At 50.2% G+C, this 19,864-nt stretch overlaps 11 protein-coding genes across 11 annotated transcripts; 5 read left to right on the top strand and 6 right to left on the bottom strand.

Annotated features, from left to right (window-relative positions):
- Window positions 1–309: 309 nt before the first annotated feature.
- N7498_009832 (SDR family NAD(P)-dependent oxidoreductase) lies at window positions 310–1,553 on the bottom strand (the record flags this gene model as incomplete). Its single annotated transcript, XM_058456888.1, has 9 exons — window positions 310–435; window positions 494–556; window positions 620–708; window positions 760–811; window positions 873–980; window positions 1,036–1,098; window positions 1,149–1,235; window positions 1,290–1,434; window positions 1,504–1,553. 9 exons carry the CDS (start codon window positions 1,551–1,553, stop codon window positions 310–312), a joined length of 783 nt encoding a protein of 260 aa, XP_058303787.1.
- Window positions 1,554–2,741: 1,188 nt separating this feature from the next.
- Window positions 2,742–4,387, bottom strand: N7498_009831 (uncharacterized protein; the record flags this gene model as incomplete). Its single annotated transcript, XM_058456887.1, has 2 exons — window positions 2,742–4,233; window positions 4,296–4,387. The coding sequence occupies 2 exons, from the start codon at window positions 4,385–4,387 to the stop codon at window positions 2,742–2,744; spliced, it is 1,584 nt and encodes a 527-aa protein (XP_058303786.1).
- Window positions 4,388–4,875: 488 nt separating this feature from the next.
- On the top strand, window positions 4,876–6,335 carry N7498_009830 (aspartate aminotransferase family protein; the record flags this gene model as incomplete). The annotated part of the gene is made up of 2 exons (XM_058456886.1): window positions 4,876–5,105; window positions 5,162–6,335. 2 exons carry the CDS (start codon window positions 4,876–4,878, stop codon window positions 6,333–6,335), a joined length of 1,404 nt encoding a protein of 467 aa, XP_058303785.1.
- Window positions 6,336–6,921: 586 nt separating this feature from the next.
- Window positions 6,922–7,523, bottom strand: N7498_009829 (uncharacterized protein; the record flags this gene model as incomplete). Its single annotated transcript, XM_058456885.1, has 3 exons — window positions 6,922–6,988; window positions 7,048–7,380; window positions 7,514–7,523. 3 exons carry the CDS (start codon window positions 7,521–7,523, stop codon window positions 6,936–6,938), a joined length of 396 nt encoding a protein of 131 aa, XP_058303784.1. The 3' UTR covers window positions 6,922–6,935.
- A 229-nt stretch (window positions 7,524–7,752) lies between these two features.
- N7498_009828 (uncharacterized protein) lies at window positions 7,753–8,706 on the top strand (the record flags this gene model as incomplete). The annotated part of the gene is made up of 3 exons (XM_058456884.1): window positions 7,753–7,812; window positions 7,892–8,004; window positions 8,067–8,706. 3 exons carry the CDS (start codon window positions 7,753–7,755, stop codon window positions 8,704–8,706), a joined length of 813 nt encoding a protein of 270 aa, XP_058303783.1.
- A 113-nt stretch (window positions 8,707–8,819) lies between these two features.
- Window positions 8,820–11,053, bottom strand: N7498_009827 (glutathione S-transferase family protein; the record flags this gene model as incomplete). The annotated part of the gene is made up of 6 exons (XM_058456883.1): window positions 8,820–9,284; window positions 9,335–9,415; window positions 9,467–9,644; window positions 9,727–9,854; window positions 10,039–10,579; window positions 10,647–11,053. The coding sequence occupies 6 exons, from the start codon at window positions 11,051–11,053 to the stop codon at window positions 8,820–8,822; spliced, it is 1,800 nt and encodes a 599-aa protein (XP_058303782.1).
- Window positions 11,054–11,393: 340 nt separating this feature from the next.
- On the bottom strand, window positions 11,394–12,109 carry N7498_009826 (uncharacterized protein; the record flags this gene model as incomplete). Its single annotated transcript, XM_058456882.1, has 3 exons — window positions 11,394–11,806; window positions 11,874–11,991; window positions 12,104–12,109. The coding sequence occupies 3 exons, from the start codon at window positions 12,107–12,109 to the stop codon at window positions 11,394–11,396; spliced, it is 537 nt and encodes a 178-aa protein (XP_058303781.1).
- A 331-nt stretch (window positions 12,110–12,440) lies between these two features.
- Window positions 12,441–13,631, bottom strand: N7498_009825 (putative ATP binding protein; the record flags this gene model as incomplete). The annotated part of the gene is made up of 1 exon (XM_058456881.1): window positions 12,441–13,631. One exon carries the CDS (start codon window positions 13,629–13,631, stop codon window positions 12,441–12,443), a length of 1,191 nt encoding a protein of 396 aa, XP_058303780.1.
- A 321-nt stretch (window positions 13,632–13,952) lies between these two features.
- On the top strand, window positions 13,953–16,105 carry N7498_009824 (putative cell cycle control protein (Cwf19); the record flags this gene model as incomplete). Its single annotated transcript, XM_058456880.1, has 2 exons — window positions 13,953–15,230; window positions 15,284–16,105. The coding sequence occupies 2 exons, from the start codon at window positions 13,953–13,955 to the stop codon at window positions 16,103–16,105; spliced, it is 2,100 nt and encodes a 699-aa protein (XP_058303779.1).
- An 833-nt stretch (window positions 16,106–16,938) lies between these two features.
- On the top strand, window positions 16,939–18,191 carry N7498_009823 (D-mandelate dehydrogenase-like dehydrogenase; the record flags this gene model as incomplete). The annotated part of the gene is made up of 5 exons (XM_058456879.1): window positions 16,939–16,991; window positions 17,045–17,259; window positions 17,319–17,728; window positions 17,791–18,030; window positions 18,093–18,191. The coding sequence occupies 5 exons, from the start codon at window positions 16,939–16,941 to the stop codon at window positions 18,189–18,191; spliced, it is 1,017 nt and encodes a 338-aa protein (XP_058303778.1).
- Window positions 18,192–18,518: 327 nt separating this feature from the next.
- N7498_009822 (putative formin binding protein) lies at window positions 18,519–19,445 on the top strand (the record flags this gene model as incomplete). The annotated part of the gene is made up of 2 exons (XM_058456878.1): window positions 18,519–18,542; window positions 18,603–19,445. The coding sequence occupies 2 exons, from the start codon at window positions 18,519–18,521 to the stop codon at window positions 19,443–19,445; spliced, it is 867 nt and encodes a 288-aa protein (XP_058303777.1).
- Between the last annotated feature and the right edge of the window lie 419 nt (window positions 19,446–19,864).

Raw genomic sequence — 19,864 nt, 5'->3', positions numbered from 1 at the left:
ACTGATGACGTAGAAGGCCCTGGGCTTCCCATGGATGAGAAGATTTGTCTGGATCATTTTACACTTCATTTGTTTGCACTGTTTGCACCCTCCCAACCGTACACTTGGGGAGTATAGTGTTGATGAATGTGTTATTCAAATTAGGTGTCGGATTTGAATGATGAATGTATGAGATCTATCTGTTCTGTACTATCGTTGAGGATCTAGATGCTCCAGAAAAGGATAGAAAGATGTATCAAACATCGATAGTCACGTCCATCGATGGCACCCCCTTGTGTTATTTCGTCACGTATCCAGAGTCTGAGAGGGTCAGGAGGGCCGAAAGTTATTACTCAGAGCGGTTGTGAGTTTCTTACCCAAAGTTATTTCTTGACCTGTCATCGACGTGTTTTTGGCAATCGCCACGTACATGTCGGCACAATCATCGAGGTAGACCTAAATAGTCGTGTTGAGCAACCAAAACTCAGGCTCGACCCTAGAGACTCATGCTCACCTCGTGCTTAAGAGCCGACTTGTCAGTCCAAGACTGGATTTGCTCGGCAGAGTATTGCAGGCCCTTCAAAAGATGTCAGTAACATTCGAATGTCTGATACTGTAGAAGTCAGGTCCATTAACCTACCCACTCGGTTAACAGCAACCCCGGTAGTACCGAGTTGATGCGGACCTTTGGTCCTTGAGATGCCTTAAGGCACTTCAGAAGATGCAAGCCTATGACTTCATGTTGGTAACCTCCAACAACAGAAGTGGTATGTCACTCACCGGCAGACTTGGTAACGGAGTACGCCATGCTGCTCCCAGCGGGAGTTATGCCCTGGAAAATTCGGTCAATAAAATGGGCTTCTTCCTTTGAAGGAGTATCTTTAGGGTCGCACAGCAATAGATGAAGTTGTAATGAACACGCCGCCTTCTGAATTGGCGTTGAACGTCGGAAGAGCTTCTCTGAACAAGAACAGGTTGCTTTTGACATTGGTTGCCCAGCACTTTGAAATAAAACATGTTAGAATCAGGTTTGATGTAGTTTAGGGGCTATCTCACCTTGTCCCATTCATCTTCATCCAGAGCATACAGGTCCCCGAAATTGGAAAACCGTGTCCAGCCCTTCAGCAGTTAGTGGAACCCAAGTCAAGAAAGAGAGAAAAGGATCTCACGGCATTGGAGATAACGACGTCCAGTCCATTCAGCTTCTCGATTGCCGTCCGAATTAGCCTGACGCAATCCGCCTGAATTCCTGCATCCTAAATTGTGACACAATTAGCTATTCCCTGTGCAACTCTTGCCAAGCAACGTACTCCTTGGATCGTGACCGTTTTGATGCTGTGTTCGCTCTGCAGTCTCAGAGCCAGATCATGGGCTGCCTGTTCACTCGAGAGATAGTTGATTGCGATATTACAACCTTCCGCAGCAAACTTCTCGGCAATGGAGACACCAAGACCCCTGCTCATGTATCAGGTCATGATCAAAGTGAATTGACGAGTGAGAAGTGAGATAACTCAGGACACGGACCTTGCACCGCCAACAATAAGAACATTTCGGCCTTGAAGTTTGTAAGGCATTTTGCAGAGTGAACTATGTGCGACTTGATCAGGAAAGAGCTTTTGGAGAGTTGATCTTCAGAGGGAAGAGTTTATGGCTCAGTCCAAAGCAAATCCCTGGTTCTTCTGTATGAGGGGTCGAGAGGAACCTCGGGAAACAGTGCGGGGGATTCGGAGGCGCCGATGATCCACTATGCTACGAGTACTCGGCACTGCCGATGATAGACGCGCCAGGCTCGCGAAAGATCACCCATCCAAATGAATAGAAGGGACGAGTTACCAGATAACACGTTATTCTTTAGTCATAAGTCACTTCGTTCTAATGGGGATTGTTCGTTTAGGTCCACAATCATGTGTGAATTTATGAATCACACGACTTCCATGAAGGTAGGTAGCTTTTCATCACTGAAATTGCCCTGAAGAAGGCACTACTGAACAAATTCTTCGTTTCTGATCGTCCGCTTAGATAAATAGCCTTGGTAATATCGCGCGAAAACATTTAAGCCAACGGCTGGGCACCGTTGACGAGAAGAAAGATACGAGTCACAGAGGAAAGTATAAAGGTAGTTTGTAATCTTATCTTAATTGCAATACTATCTGGATGCTATTAAAAAGACTACTTTTGTTTTCCCCTACGTAATGTCTATGTTGTTACGAAGTCACCAAGTCAATTGAAAGACGCACAACAAAGAGCCAAATGTCATATATCACGGAAAATTAAAATATTCCCAATTCGCCAGTGATAAAATCTGATCCTCCAACGGATTGTCGACGTCTGACAAGAAGTCACTGAATTGAAATTCTTGGCTGTTTTGATCATTCGGGCTATGACGTTCAATTTCACCTTGAAGTTGGGCTGATATTGGCGTTTGTTGCCTCCGCGTACCATACCGACCTTTGGGAGGCTTGACGACATGATCATTTTCAGTCCTGCGGAACAGTTAGCTTAGATCACAGTATTGTGTGCATTGAACTAACTTTTGCTGTGGCCCCACGGTGGATGAGGTCAACGGCATGTCTTTCGACGATGACAGAGTTGACTTGTCGATTTCACGATCTATCTTCGCATCGCGCGACTCGCGGATATAATTCATTATACCATCAGCGATGGTCTTAAAGGCCGTCTCCGAAATAGGATCGTCGACAGTTCGCGATTTGATTAACAGAGCTCGATACAGTGCAACCTGATTTATCTTCCAGCTATTAGTATTAAGGAACTTCAGACGTAAATTCACGCACCCAGTATTTTGGCAAGTCCCAAAACTGGGAAAGAGCTTCCATAGCTTTGATGTCGTCTTGCAGTAGAGCTTCCGCTTTCCGTGGAATAGTGGTATCATCAAACCCCTTCTCATCGATTATAGATAAAACCAGGTGCACGTTAGTGGTAGTCATCAAGCACAGGCCAATGAAAGGATAGACACCCGGAAAGACATGGAGCTTGTCTGTCAACAAGCGAAACAATTTGGTGATTGACTGTGAGCTTTGAACAAGGTCCTCAAAACATTCTTTCCACCATCCCGGCGGGGCATTGCCCCAATCTTCTGATATGGACTCCACCTTTTCAGGTCCATCATAAGGTGCATAGCTTCTTGGGGGAAGGAATGGGATATACTCTCGAAGAAGGTAGACTTTCGCAAGGAAGAAAAACAAATATGCGAGGCCCCATATTTTCAGCTGACTTGAACTCAGCATTGACAGTGCAGCAAAGGTCTCCTTCGAGTATCGAAGATGGTCGGGAATCTGCCGGTGCCATTCCTTCAACTTACGGTCAAGCACGGTGAAAGCCATGTCGCTTTTCCAAGGAGCTGCGGGATCAGTATATCGCCCACCTCTTCCATGCCAGATGATGATTTCCCCCAAGATCGACAGTACGCCAGCGAGGGAAACATAAAGATTTCTTGATGCTGCATGACTCAAATCGATGTTGCTCAAGTTTAAAGGTTGGTGAAATCGTCGGAAGATGAAATCCTCTTCCGAAATAGGAAAGTGACAACAAACATCTTTCTCTTCAATGGCACTAGGACGATCTCTACCGTTGGATAGAAGTTTATCGAGGAAGAAGCAACTCCAAAATGTTCTTCGCTTCAGCTCGATCGTGATCGCATCTTCGTTCGCGTTTCGAACAGGCCGGCCCCAATCAAAATAGGATTTGGGCTTGTCCATGATGGACAGGCGGAGAATCTGGGCCATTCTAATGGCGTTTCCCAAATGAATCCAAGCACTGGATTCAGATCCACAGCCAACTTCATACACACAGTGTATGAGGTATGTTTGGACCACATGAAGTGAGACCTCATCGCTGCCTCTTCGAAGAAATTCCCGAGCTCTCTCTTGATAATTCCGAGATTCGTTAGGAGAGCTCCATGGACTGAATCGAGAAGTCAGGGCTAGTATCGAAAACGTGAGACTCAAGGGCAGTTCCCCAGAGCAGAATTTGGTTGAAAAGGTGAGCGGATCCACGAAGAAAAGTAGCGTGGAACCGAAATTATCACGGAAAAAGTCGGCTGATTGTGCCAGCTCAGTGGCTGGTATCTGTGATAAGTCCATGATCTCGTCATTTGATAGATTTGCGGCTTTTTCCTGGATGGCGCTGTCCAGGGCTGGGTGGCCATGAGAGACTCCTGCATATCGGCATTCGATGGACCTATTGATGCAGCTTCTACAGGATGGCCACCCACTAGTGCATCGGACTTTGCGCTGTCTTCAATTGAGGATTTTAGTGATTGGCAAGGCTTATTTCAGGGATGTGGACGAGGTACCCACCGACAGGGAATGCATGCAATTGCGGCTCGCTGACCGGGTAGATGAACTGGACGACGCTGTTTCCTTGACTGCTCGGTAGACTCCTGGTTCATCTTTAGGATTGGTATCACAAAATACCCGGGATCAATTAATGTTTCGGAGGTGAGGGTAGCTCGCGAAAGCTGAATTTCAATCATCACCCGCTTTCCAAAGTTGGCCGCGTGGGGAAAATGACTAAAGGGACCGAGTCCACGGCCTTCGATTCTACGTCTACCGGAAACGCACAGCAAGAAGTGGTTGGCTACAAAACGAATACAAGATGAAATGGAATGTGACTGTTCACGATAATTACATTAACCCGAAAAATGCCAGCGAGGAGGAATCATAATGAGAAGCTTCAAAATGCGAGGTGACTCGAGTGTACAGAGGGGAAGCGCGGAGTGGATCCTTGTGCTCGTGCGCCGGCACTGCCGAGGGGATTTGAACGAGAGCACGGCAATGCCGGCGATTCAATATTCAGGGCAATACTCAAACTATTTAAAATTTCTCCCATGATCTCTAAGCTGACCCTTGAAGCTGCCTCAACGTCAAAAAGCCGAACATGGCCAACACACTACGTTCTGATCATTCACTTGCTCCAAAAATCATAACTTTACTGCATGAAGCGGAAAACCGCTACAGGCAGAACCATCCAAATTCACAGAACCTGCATGAAAAAGCCATTGGAATCTTACCTGGTGGAAACACTCGCTCGGTACTCCATACGGATCCATTCCCTATCTACATGGACCGGGGCGAGGGCAATCGACTGATAGACGTTGACGGTCATGAGTAAGTGTTTCAACTCTCATCATATTGGATACTCATATAACTCCACTTTGTCTCAGATATCTCGACCTTGTTGGAGAAATGACGGCTGGTGTCTGCGGCCATTCCAATCCAATAATCCGCGACGCGATCATCTCTACAACGACCAAGACTGGCCTCAATCTCGGCGCCACCACCGCTGCCGAGGCTAGCTTTGCAGAGAAAATACGAAACAGGTTTCCTTCAATGGAGCGAATGAGGTTCTGCAATTCTGGCACAGAGGCGAATCTGTATGCTCTCAGTCTCGCACGCCAGGCGACCGGTCTAAACAAAGTTATCGTCTTCAACGGTGGATACCACGGCGGCGTCCTGATGTTTCTACATGGCGTTGCCGAGAACACCGTTGATAAGAACGACTGGGTTGTTGGAACGTACAACGATGAGGAAGGTGTACAGCGACTGATATCTGACAACAAGGGAATCGCTGCTGCCGTGCTTGTGGAGGGAATGCAAGGTGCGGGAGGATGTATACCTGGCTCGGTCAAATTCCTACACTCTATCCAAAAGGCTACAAAGGAAAATGGAATGATATTCATCATGGATGAAGTCATGACCTCCAGGTTGGCACCGGGTGGTCTTCAATCGACAATCATTGACCCCCAGGGCAACGCTCCTTTGAAACCCGACATCACAACTTTGGGCAAATACATTGCTGGAGGAATGACCATTGGCGTTTTTGGTGGACGCAAGGAGCTACTCTCACTGTATGACCCGAGGCCGTTTTCCGAGTCCAACGTGCAGAAACAGCCGGCTCAGATGAGCCATTCGGGCACGTTCAACAACAATACCTTGGCCATGCATGTCGGTTTGGTTGCCCTTTCAGCTGTGTACACACCAGAGGTTTGTACAAAGCTCAACGCTCTAGGGGACTGGTTCCGTCAAGAATTACTTGATAGATGCCGGGGAACCAGAATGACAGTCACTGGAGTTGGAGCCGTGTGCAACATTCATTTCGGCGGCTCCCATGAAGATGGACTTGAAATTCTTCGAATTGAGGACTTGAATGCTCGACGCTCCATTGATGATTCAGTTTTGGGAGACATTTTCTGGTTTCGTGCTGTCCAGAAGGGGTTCTGGATAGCTCGGCGTGGCATGTTAGCTTTGACCATGGGAACCACCAGGGCAGAGCTTCAAGGATTCCTTGACTTTGTGGAAGACATTTCTCGAGAATTTCGAAACCTCCAAGCAATATGAACTCGATGGTTATTGCCTTATATATACGCCTGGTGTTGCAACTCCTCCGCCCCACGCAGCCGGGTTAGTTGTGCGTGCGGGCTGATTTGCAGGTAGTCATCACATATCAATATTAGTACGCACTATAAATATAGGGATCAGGAAGAACCGACTCGCCCTCCAATAAGCAGCTCTATCCACGGTACAGGTGTGAGCGTGGATGGTACATATTAGGCCTAGTTTCATAACTAGGTAAAATCACAGGAAGCAATAATCGATTTTCATATTGGACAGAATACACTAATGTTACAACCCATGTCCTACAGAGACCAAGAAGGTATCATAACCTAGAAAGTGGGCTTGAATATTCTGAAAGTAGCCCACCTGGGGATGTTGGGTCCTTGGTGGCCGTTAGGCGAATACACAACTTATAATATCTCCTTGGGTTCCTGTAAAGACGCAGGATGAAGCAAGAGTTCCATCTATGGTTGATAGTTGTCAGATGAGTCTATTCTTATCATTCCCCTCATACAAGGCATTGTAAATCTGTCAAGTCGTGTCTCATTAAGTCATATTTGCCAGAGACATGTGGCATCTCCGAAGTAGGCCCCGTGTACTGCATCACAACAGCTTCTCGTCCAAGTCGCGGTCATCGAACGGGTCTCCAAACTCATCTAGAAGTAGATTAGTTAGTCGATGGCGATGCTTCCAAGCCAATCCAGAGACCACATACGGAGGTTAAAGTCCTTGTCCACCACATGCTCCATGGCCCGCTGGTACTCTTCCTGGGCACGCTTGGTTTGCCATGACGCAATGGGATGTTCTGATCCCGCTCGAGATTTCTGTGCCACGTCACCGGGAACTTCTTTAAAGTCGGCAGTTGCGGAGATATCGGGTATTTGTTGAGGTTGAGAGCCAGGAGGAGAGAGCTCAGACGCGGCGGCGGCAGCAGAAGCGTGGGAAAAGTAGGTTGGGGTGCGGGCGCCTGCTGCAGCTCCATCGGAGTCTGTATGGAGCGAGTCGACAGATGAGGCCATCTCGGAGTCGCCGTCTGGATTCCTTGTGTCTGTGGGAACGGTGAGCGGAGAGTCGGTAATTGTGTGATGCGGATCGGGGACAATCATCGAGATTGGCTTCGAAGAGTCCACGATGGCCCAATCCCTTTCATGCGAAAGTGGGATAAAGAGAACTGAACATACCAATAGCCATGTTTGCTTGCAGAGCTGAGGTGGGCTTACTAGATCGATCGAATGAGGGGGCGGAGAGCGGAGATCGACGCGGCGTGGGCGGTGGCCGATTGGGCACTTGGGTCGATTTTTCTTTTCGTCCTGCCTTCCTTATATTTGCGCAGGGCATATCGCTGAACTATATTTTGTATTCGCAGCATTTTCATGACCCCATCTTTCACTTCCTCCTGGCCTTTAATTTACCGTGTGTCATGAGCGCAAACGCTGAGATTCCCAACGCATGGGAGGACGACTGGGAATCCCAGGCCGATGTAAGCAGCCCGCAGTCAGCGACATGCGAGAGGCATACTGCTTTGAATTTACGAGTGACATACTGATTGTTCGGTTCAGATCCTAGCAACCAAGCCAACCACTGAACCCGAGAAGAAAATCTCGTCCAAAGTCACCAAAGCACAGCGCCGCGCGCAACAGGCGGAGTTCAACCGACAGCTATGGGCGGAGGCGTACGTCTTTGCTCTCTACAAAACCACAGAAAACTTGAGACTAATTCAAATTTCTATGGCAGTGAAACTCCGCAAACATTCCACTTTGTTGAAACGCGCTCCGAGGTTGTACCCCTCAAGCAGGATATCAAGCCGGCCGTCACTCTCCTCAGCAGAAGACCGCAGATTGCAACTCGCCAATCCCCTGCGGGTGGAGTAGATGGAGTTTCAGCTGGGCTTGTGCAGCTCGGTCTCGACGGCGAGGAAGGTGATTCGGACGACGAGTCTAAACCACGAGAACCCACGCCGGAAGAACGCCAAGCGATGGCACTCAAGAACCGGGAAGAAAAACAACGCAAATACGAGGAAGCGCGGGAGAGACTATTTGGCAGTCCATCCGCTACGACTTCCGGTACATCGTCGCCAGGAAGTACGACACCGCCCCGCCAGAACTCGTCAGCAGACGGCAGGGGAAAAGGCAAGGGCCGTAGTGGTCGGGACTACCAGAAGCGAGACTCTTCAGCAGCTTCAAATAAGTCCAGGCATCTTTATGATCCGTCGACTTCTGCTAGGTCGAATGGACCGCAACTACAAAGACGAGAGCGCCAAGGGGACTCTGAGAAGCAACCTGCTCCGCAACAGCCGACTCGGAACCCTCGTGGTCCGGATGGGAGTGGAAGGGGTGGCTTTGGATTTGGCAACAGAGGCGCGCGAACAAGTTAAAGGTACATTGTGCCAGATTATCATCACTTCGCCCGTGCTTACTCCCGCAACTAGCGGTGAGAGCGAGGGCATCCCCTTCTTCCTGCCCATCCAGGAGTATATGTTCCTTGCATTCAAGGAAGTCCGCGTCCCGAATTAATTGCATTTGCAACCTGGGACGTGTTCGGGCGGTTCTCTGTCACACGTGTCAGCGCCGTGCGGCCTGGCGTCGGGTTGATCAAGGGACACTCACCTGCATAACGTTCATAGCTGTCGAGATAGAGCTCATCTGTACTGGTCGTTGCTCGTACATGCTCATTAGTCTCGATGGCATTCACCCATGATGCCCATCTTGTTCCTTCCTCGGTATCTGGCCAACCTCGGTAAGGCTTCAATACGCGACGGAGCCGAAGGACCCATGGGGCAGCTTGAATGTCCACGAAGGAAATTTGCGATCCCATGAAAAATGGCCCACGAGTATGCGCAGCTGCAATCAACTGATTGAACGCGTTTCGAAGCTCCTGTGCCTTTTCGATCTGTTTCTGCTGGTCCTGCTCCTGTAGGACCCGGTAGAAGTTTGGCACAATATTCCGATTGATCTGGGAACTGTCAGCAACGTTCAATGACAGGAGTGAGGATGGCTGCTGACATGGTCTGCCCATAGCCGGCAGTGGGCGCGCAACTTCGCATCTGCGGGCATAAGCGACTGGCCGAGATCCAGGTCCTCGAGCTATGATGCATTAGCATGGTGGTGATGCCCTGGAAAGGATGACACGCTCACATATTCCATAAGCACTGTGCTTTCATAACATCCCCAATCGTCGTGCCGCAATGCTGGCACAAGACCCCGCGGGTTGACCTCCAGCAGGGATTGTGGTTTTTTATACGGATCTACTTCAATATACTGATAAGGTATGCCTTTCAGTTCAAGTGAGATCCAGACACGCTGCACGAAAGGGCTTGGAGAGAAGATCATCGAGTCAGCCGGACATGGATGCTATCATACGGCCATCTGCATAATGCAGTGGAAGCCTAACTCACCAAAAGCAGCTGCCATACAGCTTGAGGTTCGACTCGGGTGAATGGCTAATCGCTGTAGCGGCGGCCAAGCCAGTCGCTTTGGTGTGATATGACTTCTGCGTCTGGCTATCGTCGGCCATGGCTCGATACTGCAGAGAATGGATTAGAAATATTTCACGAATTAAGAGTGAATCAAAAAGCCGATCAACGGTGTTTCACCAAAGAACAGTCAAAAGTTGCAATCGGAAGTGGATGTTGATATGACGTAGCCGATCTTGCGGGGAGCCGCCAAGCCCCTCCGAGGTCTTGCACGCAATAGAGAACAAGACATACCACGGACTTTTTCCTCTCTTTGTCTTCCTTCATAAAGTGTCTCTGGACACTATTCTTCTTGACTCGATCGCTATCCTCGAGTGTATGTCGATGACCACCTCCCACACCTTCATTTTTCCCATTGGCGCCATTTCCATTAACCCGTTGGATTGTGAAATACCGCGCTCCAGTCACCCCGGGATGATCTTGCGGTAGATTGGGACCCGGTGTGAGCACACCAAATGGCTGGTTACCCTGAATCGGAAATAAAGTGTGCACTCCAGGCAAGAGCTCAGCGGGCAGTGATTCAAAACCACCGGTTGTGTCTATAACCCCGCTACCAGGGAAGTATTCCGTGATCTTGATCTTGACGTCGCAGAGATCTCGCTCTCTGGCCGTACGTTTGCGCTTTTTCTTAGCCGGATCTTCGGACTTGGGTGTCCCGGGAGGCCGGCCCTTCAGGCGACAGTCCCAGTAGTGGGATACGAACGGTCTGCGCTTATAGCGTTGAGTAGAGCGGTGGGAGTAGACATTGTCGACGTGAGGGAAATAGGTCTGGAATCTGAGAAACCGGGCCCGTCAGTAATCAATGAAGCTTGAGGAACTGATTGCAACACGAGATCGCATACTGTTCTTCACTCAAAGTGATTGTCTCGTCCACATGGAACAGTCTATCCCTCCAGTACTCCAAATCAGGTGGATCCGGAATCAGCTTGCCCTGTAATTGTCCCGCAAAGCTCGTAGAGGCAGTTGTGTCCGGTGCCAGCCCACCATAATTTGGCTGCTGAAAAGACGGGTCCGACTGCAGTAAATGTATTCCATCGCCTGTAGCAGCTTGCGCATTACTTTCCAAAGCTATGGCGTTCTGCGTCGCATTTTGTAGAGGCTGGTGCGGGTCGACATTGTCGACGGAACGGAAGGACGCGAAGGGTTGCGCGTCGGGGTGGAAGTGGCTAAGCTGCGATAGGCCCTGCGCTTCATCAACGATCCCGATAGTCGACCCTAACGGGCGCGAGGTACGCAGGTCGGAATCCATGAGTGGAGTGCGTCGTGCTGCTTTTGGCAGGTGCGGAGAAGAAAGGGCGGGCGGTTGAAGCGGCGTCGCGAGTTCCGCTTATTGGGATTCGAGCCAACGTCTACAACTGCACACGTTACGTATACATGACAGGAGAAAAATGTTTGCTCTTTATGATTAGTCTCCCCATGAACCCTAAACATTACTCTTGATTTGCAGAGATAAATAGGACATTCAAGGATGTAAGCATAGTCGATTCATGTAGCAGCACTATCTTGACCATATCATTCCCCGTTGAGTCCGAAACTCCATTTCCAGTAAAACCGTGCGGAATAGCGCATGTTCCGGAGATCCTCACGCCCTAGAGACCCTTCTTGCCCGCGTGTTTCTTAGCAGCCTCCGAATTGGCAAATGGGAACCCAGCAGTCCTCTTATCGGCGCCAGTCCGACGGCTGATCTTGCCATCACTGCTCGCAAAAAGCACACACCACAGGCCAATGGCGGCAAGGAATGCGTGCATAGTCACCGCCACGAGGAATGTCCCTTGGCCTCTGGAGACCCACCAGGTGTATGCATAAAGGCCAGTTGTAGCGTGGAACGCTGAAGTCAACATCAGAGTCGGCAGAGCATAAGGCGCCTTTGTATCCGAGTCCTCGGTTGTCACGGCCTCTGAGGTTGTGTTCGTCAGAGGAATCGAGCCCGTGAGCAGTGCGGTCAAGACAGCGAGTGTCAGAAGGCTGAAGCCCAGACACCGAGCAAGGTAGACCTCGATAGCTTTGAAGCGGCGTGAAGATTAGTATAGACTCGGGGAAGCTCAAGAGGGTTGGTGGTGATCACTAACAGGAAGCAGGTCGAGTCTCATCCAGTAGCATGGACACTATCATGCTCGGACCTGTGATCAAGGCCAAGCTCTGCAAGGAAAGCCATCCGGCTGTGGAGTATGTGTATGCGTGGAAGACCTTGTATCGGAGGATTAGCAACTGCATTGAGACTCTCAGTGTTCTCACACTTCAAGCAGACTCCTTGTTTGGATCTCAACGTGCGAGCACTGATGGTGGGCTGGTAACCTACATCCATGTTGACCCCGTCGATATGAATCAAGAATTTATAATAAGAGTCAATCGTAAGAGTTGGTTGTAGAGTGTTAAAGTAAAGTTGGGAGCTTTGCCAGGCAACATCCTGGAAACATACCCCAGTGACGTCATACGATTTGTCTCGTTTGCACCGCAAAAAGCTTGGTATGGATTGAGATAGTTGAACTTGGATTAATAGGAATCGAGTAGATGCTTCAAACTTGTTCGTGTCTCTTATTTAGGTTTGTATCTCAATGCAAAAAGGTAAAATGACACCGTTGACCACCAACTCCAGAAACAAGACCACAACGCCGCATGAGAAATCTCAATGCTAATCACTGGTTCATGCCGGAGGCACGCAAGTATCGAGTGAAGCTATTATCCTGATCCGAAGGCTGATCCTGCGAGCCAAGAGCCTGCTGGTAGCGTTGAGAGAGACCTTCATCGTTGCCTGCACTGGGACCTTCGTAGTCTTCCTCGCTGTCATCCTCTCCATCGGCCAGTCCTCGCTTGATAATCTCATCCTCTTCTTCATCTTCGGCCTCGCTAACAGTCTCGGGCCCAACTTCAGGGCCCTGGCCCTCTCTGCGACCAGATCCAGAGACGTTCATATCCTTCATCAACTTGCCTAGTTCCACCTCTCGCTGGTTGGCCTTATTCTCCTCACGCTCCTTCTTCTTGCGCTCGAGCTCTGGCTTGTAGTCACGCTCGAACTCCTGTCGCTTCTCTTCCACGGCTTCAAAAAATTCATCAACACCGTCACCTGTCATGGAGCTTACGCCCACGACGCTCAAATGGCGATAGAATTCCTCAAGCATCAAGCTCATGCTGTTCAAGAGTGATCCCATATATCCACTGCCAGCTCCAAATCCGCCGGCGGCACCCTCAGCACCGAAAGCACCGGATTCTTCTTCCTCGCGCAAAGCCTGCTGGAATTTATCGAAGTCGGTCATCCATTCCTTAGCGAACTCGGCATCCTTGACATCAGTCTTATTAAAGACCAGAATCATAGGCAGCTTAGTCTTGTAAAGAATACTGCACGCATACAGCATGTTGCTCATAAAGGTGCTGGTCGAGCTGGCGCGCGGGGTGTCGATGATGTATGCGATAACAGTCGGGAAAGAGGAAGCGAGAGTCTCGAGGAGAATGCTTCCTGATGCACTCCACACAAACACTTCGATCTGGCCGGGTGTGTCAACCAGGATGTGTTCGATCGGTTTGGCAGTCGGTTTGCTGGGGTCCGGGGTGGTGCGCTTCTCGAGAAGAGCAATGATCTGGTCGACCTTGGTGGCAAAGAGGTTCAGGGACGTCAGGATACCGCCGTTGGGTCCTAGGTTGTATTGCCGCATCACTTCTTTGTAGTTGATCGAGTCTCGGATATCGATGTTGCTGTCAAAGGGCACCGAGTGTACCGCAGGGTCGAGGTTCATCACATAGGGAACGGACTTTTTTGAATGCAGGTGGGAGTTGATTCTCTGCATGAAGGTGGTCTTTCCCGAGCCTGGACGAGGAAGATTGTCAATCATCCGGTGTTCCCGATTCAAGGTCCTGAAGGGCAGATTGCCTTACCTGCCATGCCCACGCAGACGACGGACACTGGATTCGCCATAGTGATGATAGAAAGCTCTGTTGCTAAGCTTTAGATCGAATGCGTCGTGTATCTCAAGATTATTGTGTCGTGGTATCAGGCGCAAGATGTTGTGGCGATGAAGTGAGGAGCTCAACTTTTTTTTCTCGGAAATTCTGGTCGCGGGGAACCCGACGATCTGCAGCTGGACCGCCCGGCGTGCCAAACGTCATTCCGCCTCAGCCGTTCTCCCTTGAGCCATCACCACACAAGGAGCACAATGACCCTGGAAGATTTCGAGAAGTCGCTGGCGGAGGACCAGGATCGGCGGGAGAAGGACAAGGACCGTCATCGTCACCGCGACCGCAGCCGTGAGCGTTCACGGAACTCTCACCATCACCGTTCTAGCCATCATCGGCGCCATTCGTCCAGATCCCGCGAGCGAAGAAGTGATCGCGATCGTGAGCCCCGTCATCGCGACGACGATGGCCATCGTTCTAAGCGTTCACGTCACTCGACCGACCACGGAGACGATCGCGACCATGAGCGCAAGCGTCAACACCGACATGCAAGCAAAGACGACGCCGAATCCGCACCGAAAGTGACCGAGCAGGAGCCGCCGACTCAGTTGAAGCGAGACTCTTGGATGGAAGCTCCGAATTCTCTTGATATTGACTATGTCCACCGACCGGATCCTAAGCGCGAGCAGGAAGCCACGAAGCCGAAGATGCTGTCAGCTGATTACGAGCTTAAGATTCACGATAAGGAGCTCAATGAGCATCTCCGTGATCTAAAGGAAGGAAAGGCACTCGAGGAAATTGAAGAAGAGCCGGCGCAGCATGAGGTGGATTACACATTTGGAGATTCGGGGTCGCAGTGGAGAATGACCAAGCTCAAGGGTGTCTACAGAGAGGCCGAAGAAAGCGGCAGATCTGTGGAGGATGTCGCCATTGCTCGCTTTGGAGACCTGCGCTCGTTCGATGATGCCCGTGAGGAAGAAACCGAACTGGATCGTCGCAAGATGTACGGCGATTCCTACGTGGGCAAGGAGAAACCGAGCGGAGAATTGTACCAAGAAAGAAAGCTTCAGCACAATGTCCGCAGGGATCCTCATGAACATATTCGTGACCCAGCCGAAGAACTCAAGGCAGAAGGGCAGGGCAAGAGGATGGAAGCTGAGCCTCCTTCAAACACCACACAACCTCTGAACTTGACGTCATTGAATCGCCTCAAAGCTCAAATGATGAAGGCAAAGCTGAAAAAGGCCCCCGATGCGGCTGAGCTCGAAGAGCAATACAATGCTGCCGCCGCTACCTTGGCGAATCGCAAGGAATCTGATGTCGTGGTACTCGGTGTCAAAGATAATCGTATGCTTGCTGGATCAAGAAACGAGGTCAAGGCAGTGGACACAAAGAGAGGCCGTGAAAGAGGTCTAGTCCAAGAAAACGATGACATGACCATCGAGGACATGGTTCGTGAGGAACGCAAGACTCGAGGTCAGATGGGCGGCGAAGGAAAGCGGTTGGCCGAACGTATTACGCGTGATGGCAAGTTCGAGGTAAGCCATTACCACCCAGCAACAATTCTGATTTTTCTTACATGGATCTCTAGAACGACTTGGAGTACATGGACGACAATGCTTCCAAGCTGGCCAAGCGAGTGCATCGATCCGAAATCGACATCAAGAGTGCAACAGTCAACGAGTTCCGCAAGATGAACCGAATCCTGGATAATTGCGCACTCTGTCATCACGAGGACACTAATACGCCTCCGATTGCTCCTGTTGTGTCCCTTGCGACCCGGGTGTTCATGACGCTTCCCACCGAGCCTGAAATTAGCGATGGAGCTGCTACTATTGTGCCCATCCAGCATCGAAACAATCTCTTGGAATGTGACGATGACGAATGGGAAGAGATCCGCAATTTCATGAAGAGTCTGACCCGCATGTACCACGACCAAGGCCGGGATGTGATTTTCTACGAGAACGCAGCGCATCCTCAGCGGAAGCGGCACGCATCCATGGAAGCAGTCCCTCTGCCCTATAGCCTTGGAGAGACATCGCCCGCATTTTTCAAGGAGGCAATTTTGAGTGCCGAGTCTGAATGGTCACAACACCGCAAGCTCATCGACACTCTGGCCAAAGCGAAGCAGGGACTGGGAAGATCCGCATTCCGTCGCACACTCGTGAAGGAGATGCCTTACTTCCACGTCTGGTTTGAACTTGATGGTGGTCTGGGACATATTGTGGAGGATGAGAACCGCTGGCCCAAGGGAGATCTGTTTGCACGAGAAGTCATTGGAGGCATGCTCGATGCGGCTCCGGATGTTATCAAGCGGCAAGGCCGCTGGAACCGGGGTAGTGATCGCCGGGTGGAACCATTCAGGAAACGCTGGAAGAAGTTTGATTGGACTCGTATTTTGGTTGAAGAATAGGAGGGATGTTCACCGCACTTTATCCTTGTATACTATAGCCCCTAGGCGGGCTCAATGCAGGGCTCAGGTGGCAACAATTCAAGCAACAATTCATGATGGAGAGCCTCAAAGGCTTTATTTGAGATTCCTCGGGACCGGAAACTACCCACATCAACGAACCTGGGAAGATTGATGTTCTCCGGCAATTCTTTCATTTCCCGGGGTCAATGGGTCATGCGTATTGACCCCCCCCCCGAACCTGCCGAAGAGAACCATTCTGTCCAGGCATATAGTTTCAACTTTATCGTTGATAGTTGTGCTAGCGCTATGATGTGGCGATTGTCACTATGAGTCCCACTAAAGGATGTAGTAGGGCGCAGGTTCTCCCATTATTAATTAATTGGTGCAATCCTATTCGCAAAGCTCGCAGGGATTCCGCGCGGGGAACCGTCCGCGATAAACGTCTCCGCGTATAGCCTTCTCGGCCGATCCCGCATTTTTCTTATGACTCTCGACCATGAGACCTTCTTTTCTCCTTTATACACCTTTCCTTGCTAGATTCAACATCTCCGGTTAGAATATTTCGCCCTCGAACTCGTTACGACTCACGAAATCGCTCGCCTGTTGTATCGGACCTCCCCGAATTGCCTCTCACGTTTCTTATCGGTAAGTCGTGCGCCTTCTCATGACATATCACCGTCTACTTTCAGCTATAAGGAGCACTCTCTGTCCTTTGAATTGCACACCTAGCGTATTTATCGCCATTTGGTGTTCACAAAGATCCTCGACAAGTTGATCAATAGTCCGGAACTGACAGCTTTCATTGCAGATTTTCCCATAAACGCTCCGTAAATATGGGATCCACAACTGCTAAACCCAAGATCTTGCTTCTTGGAGAAATCGATCAGTGTGTTACCAATCTATCTGGTGCTCCCCAGACAACACTGACAAGCTGAATAGTGCGCAACTGTCTTGGAATGCGCTGGGTGAACTTGGCGAGCTGGTGAAAGCAACCTCCACCAGTCGTGCCGACTTCATTCAAGAGTGCCGAGATGGGAAGTTTGAAGGTGTTGTCGCTATCTACCGTACCTTCTTCTCCTTTGACATCACAGGCCAAGTGGACGAGGAGCTGCTGAACGCGCTTCCAAACTCTCTGCAATATATTGCCAGCTGCGGTATGACTCCACATCAATGGCCACCAGCTCCAAGTTCTAATCTTCCATGGATCAAACAGGAGCCGGCTATGACCAAATTGACGTCCACGCGTGCAGTACTCGTAACCCTCCGATCCGCGTGTCCAACGTCCCCACTGCCGTGGACGATGCGACCGCCGATGTGAACATGTTCCTTATTCTCGGTGCTCTGCGTAACTTCAATGCTGGTATGCACGCTCTGCGTCAAGGGAAGTGGCGTGGCCAACCCGCGCCTCCGCTTGGCCATGATCCCGAAGGCAAGACCCTGGGTATCTTGGGCATGGGTGGCATTGGACGTAACCTGAAGAAGAAAGCGGAGGCTTTCGGTATGAAGGTTATTTATCACAATCGTCGTCAATTGAACGAGGAGCTTTCCGGTGGAGCTCAATATGTTACTTTTGACGAGCTCTTGTCCACCAGTGATGTGCTCAGCTTGAATCTGCCATTGAATGTAGGTGCTTCTCGTTGATGTGCTTATCCATGAAGGATTTCAAGATGTCTGACAGTCTCTAGAAACACACACGCCACATCATTGGCAAGAACGAATTTGCTAAAATGAAAGACGGAGTGGTTGTCGTTAACACGGCTCGTGGTGCTGTCATGGACGAGGCCGCGCTTGTCGAAGCTCTGAGTACCGGGAAGGTGTTCTCGGCTGGTCTTGATGTTTTTGAAGAGGAACCTAAAATTCACCCCGGTCTTATTAGCGATCCGAGTGTGATTCTGGTACCTCACATGGGTACCTGGACAATCGAGGTGAGTTGCGCAACCTTTGGAGTCGCTTCGTGCTTGAATCCTTGATGCTGACTTTTCTGTAGACTCTCGCCGCGATGGAGGAGTGGACTATCGAGAATATCTGTCTGGCACTCACAACTGGCAAGCTCAAGTCTCCAGTCCCTGAACAGGCTGACTTGTAAAATTTTATAGATGTGGATAAATATATTCTCTCTCTCTGTATAGATTGTCCTTTTATGGATTTGCCGCAATATATGAACCATGAAAATAAGACCTTGCATCTTCTTTTTGAACAATTGAACATCCTAAAGTAAGGCTCGAATGTCCCTGAAGTCTCGAATTTCAAAGCATAAAGTGTCGTGTGTCCACCTGCACTCTACGCAAGGCGAAAGCAAATGCAAGTGCGACACGCGCAGTTGTTACCGCTTTTGGACTAGTTTGCCCGCGGAGCTTTGATCTTATCGCACGCCTGAACCTTGACTACTTCGATTTGCAACATACTTGGCAACATGGCCGAATACTGGAAATCAGCGGTGAGTTACCCTTTCGCCTCTTGCTATTATGCCTCTCTAATCAGATCATTTCTATCGCAGCCACGCCATTGGTGCAAACAATGCAAGATCTTCATCCGCGACACACCTTTCGAAAGGACCCAACACGAGGCGAGCGGAAAACACCAGTCCAGTCTGAAGCGCTTCCTCCGCGACATACACGAGAATAATGAGACCCAGCAAAGAGAGACCCAGCGAGCGAAAAGCGAGGTCGAGCGATTGCGCCAGGCCGTTGGAGGCGGGTCTTCCGCGTCCGGCGCCCAAGTGCCTAAACGCGCCGCGGCGCCGGCGCCCAAGCAGGCCGACCGTCCCGTCAGTGTAGAGGAAAGAAAGAAGCAGATTGCGCAGCTGGCTGAAATGGGCGTTGCGGTCCCTGAGGAGTATCGGAGGGATATGGCCTTGGCTGGTGAGTGGCAGACGCTCTCGGAAACCAAGATCGACCCGGATGGACTGGAGGGTGCTGCCAAGTCTATTGGTGTGCGCAAGCGCAAACACGAGGGAGATGAAGAGGAAGACGAGCATGCTCCCGAGCCCATCGTGAGGCAAGGGTGGGGATCCAGAATGAAGACATATCCCGGAACACAGGAGGAGGACGAGGATTTGGATGCTCTTCTTGCGTCTACCAAAGACCTGAAGAAGACCAAAACAGCTACGCCTGCGATCACAAAAGAGGAACCCGAGCGGCAGAAACAGGAGCCTGCCTCTGTTGTGAAAACAGAGGATGAAGCCCCCGACTTGAAGACTGCGGGGGCAGATGAGGCACCTCAAATCAAAACGGAAGAACCCGGGGAGATTTCTACACCCGCAGCTGATGAGAAACTGCCAGCGGAGGAAGCAGCTGGACCTGTTTTCAAGAAGCGCAAGCCCAAAGTCATGAGGAAATAGTCCATGGCAAGGCATACCCGTTTATGAAACACTATCACCATTCTTCCTTGCCGAGCAGTCAACATCCACAGAACGAACTGGTGGAGCTCTGGTATGACTGAATGCAGGACATGCAAATGCGCTGCGACACGCTACTTCTGCGCTCCTGTCATCAAAAAAGCCCCGGTGGTCTAGCCCAAGGCTGTCGCCCTCAGCTAGAGATCTCTTGAATTAGCCCGGGCCATCATGACATGACCAATGAGTTTATTTGGGAGCGTAACATGTCTACACTCCTAACTCTTTTCTTTTCTCGCGGAATGGATGTGCTGCCTTCTCCATTGGAGGTCACCTCGGCATATGAATATCACCACCACGCACATCGAAACCAAGTCATGAATCCAAAGCACATCAAACTTGGAAAATTGAATGCAAAGGAAGAT

The sequence above is a fragment of the Penicillium cinerascens genome (assembly GCF_028974065.1).
Source record: "Penicillium cinerascens strain IBT 15544 chromosome Unknown scaffold_4_segment0_segment1, whole genome shotgun sequence".
In the NCBI taxonomy this organism is placed as follows: Eukaryota; Fungi; Ascomycota; class Eurotiomycetes; order Eurotiales; family Aspergillaceae; genus Penicillium; species Penicillium cinerascens.
The sequence above is the reverse complement of the archived record's forward strand: the minus strand, read 5'-3'. Positions and strand labels throughout refer to the sequence as shown.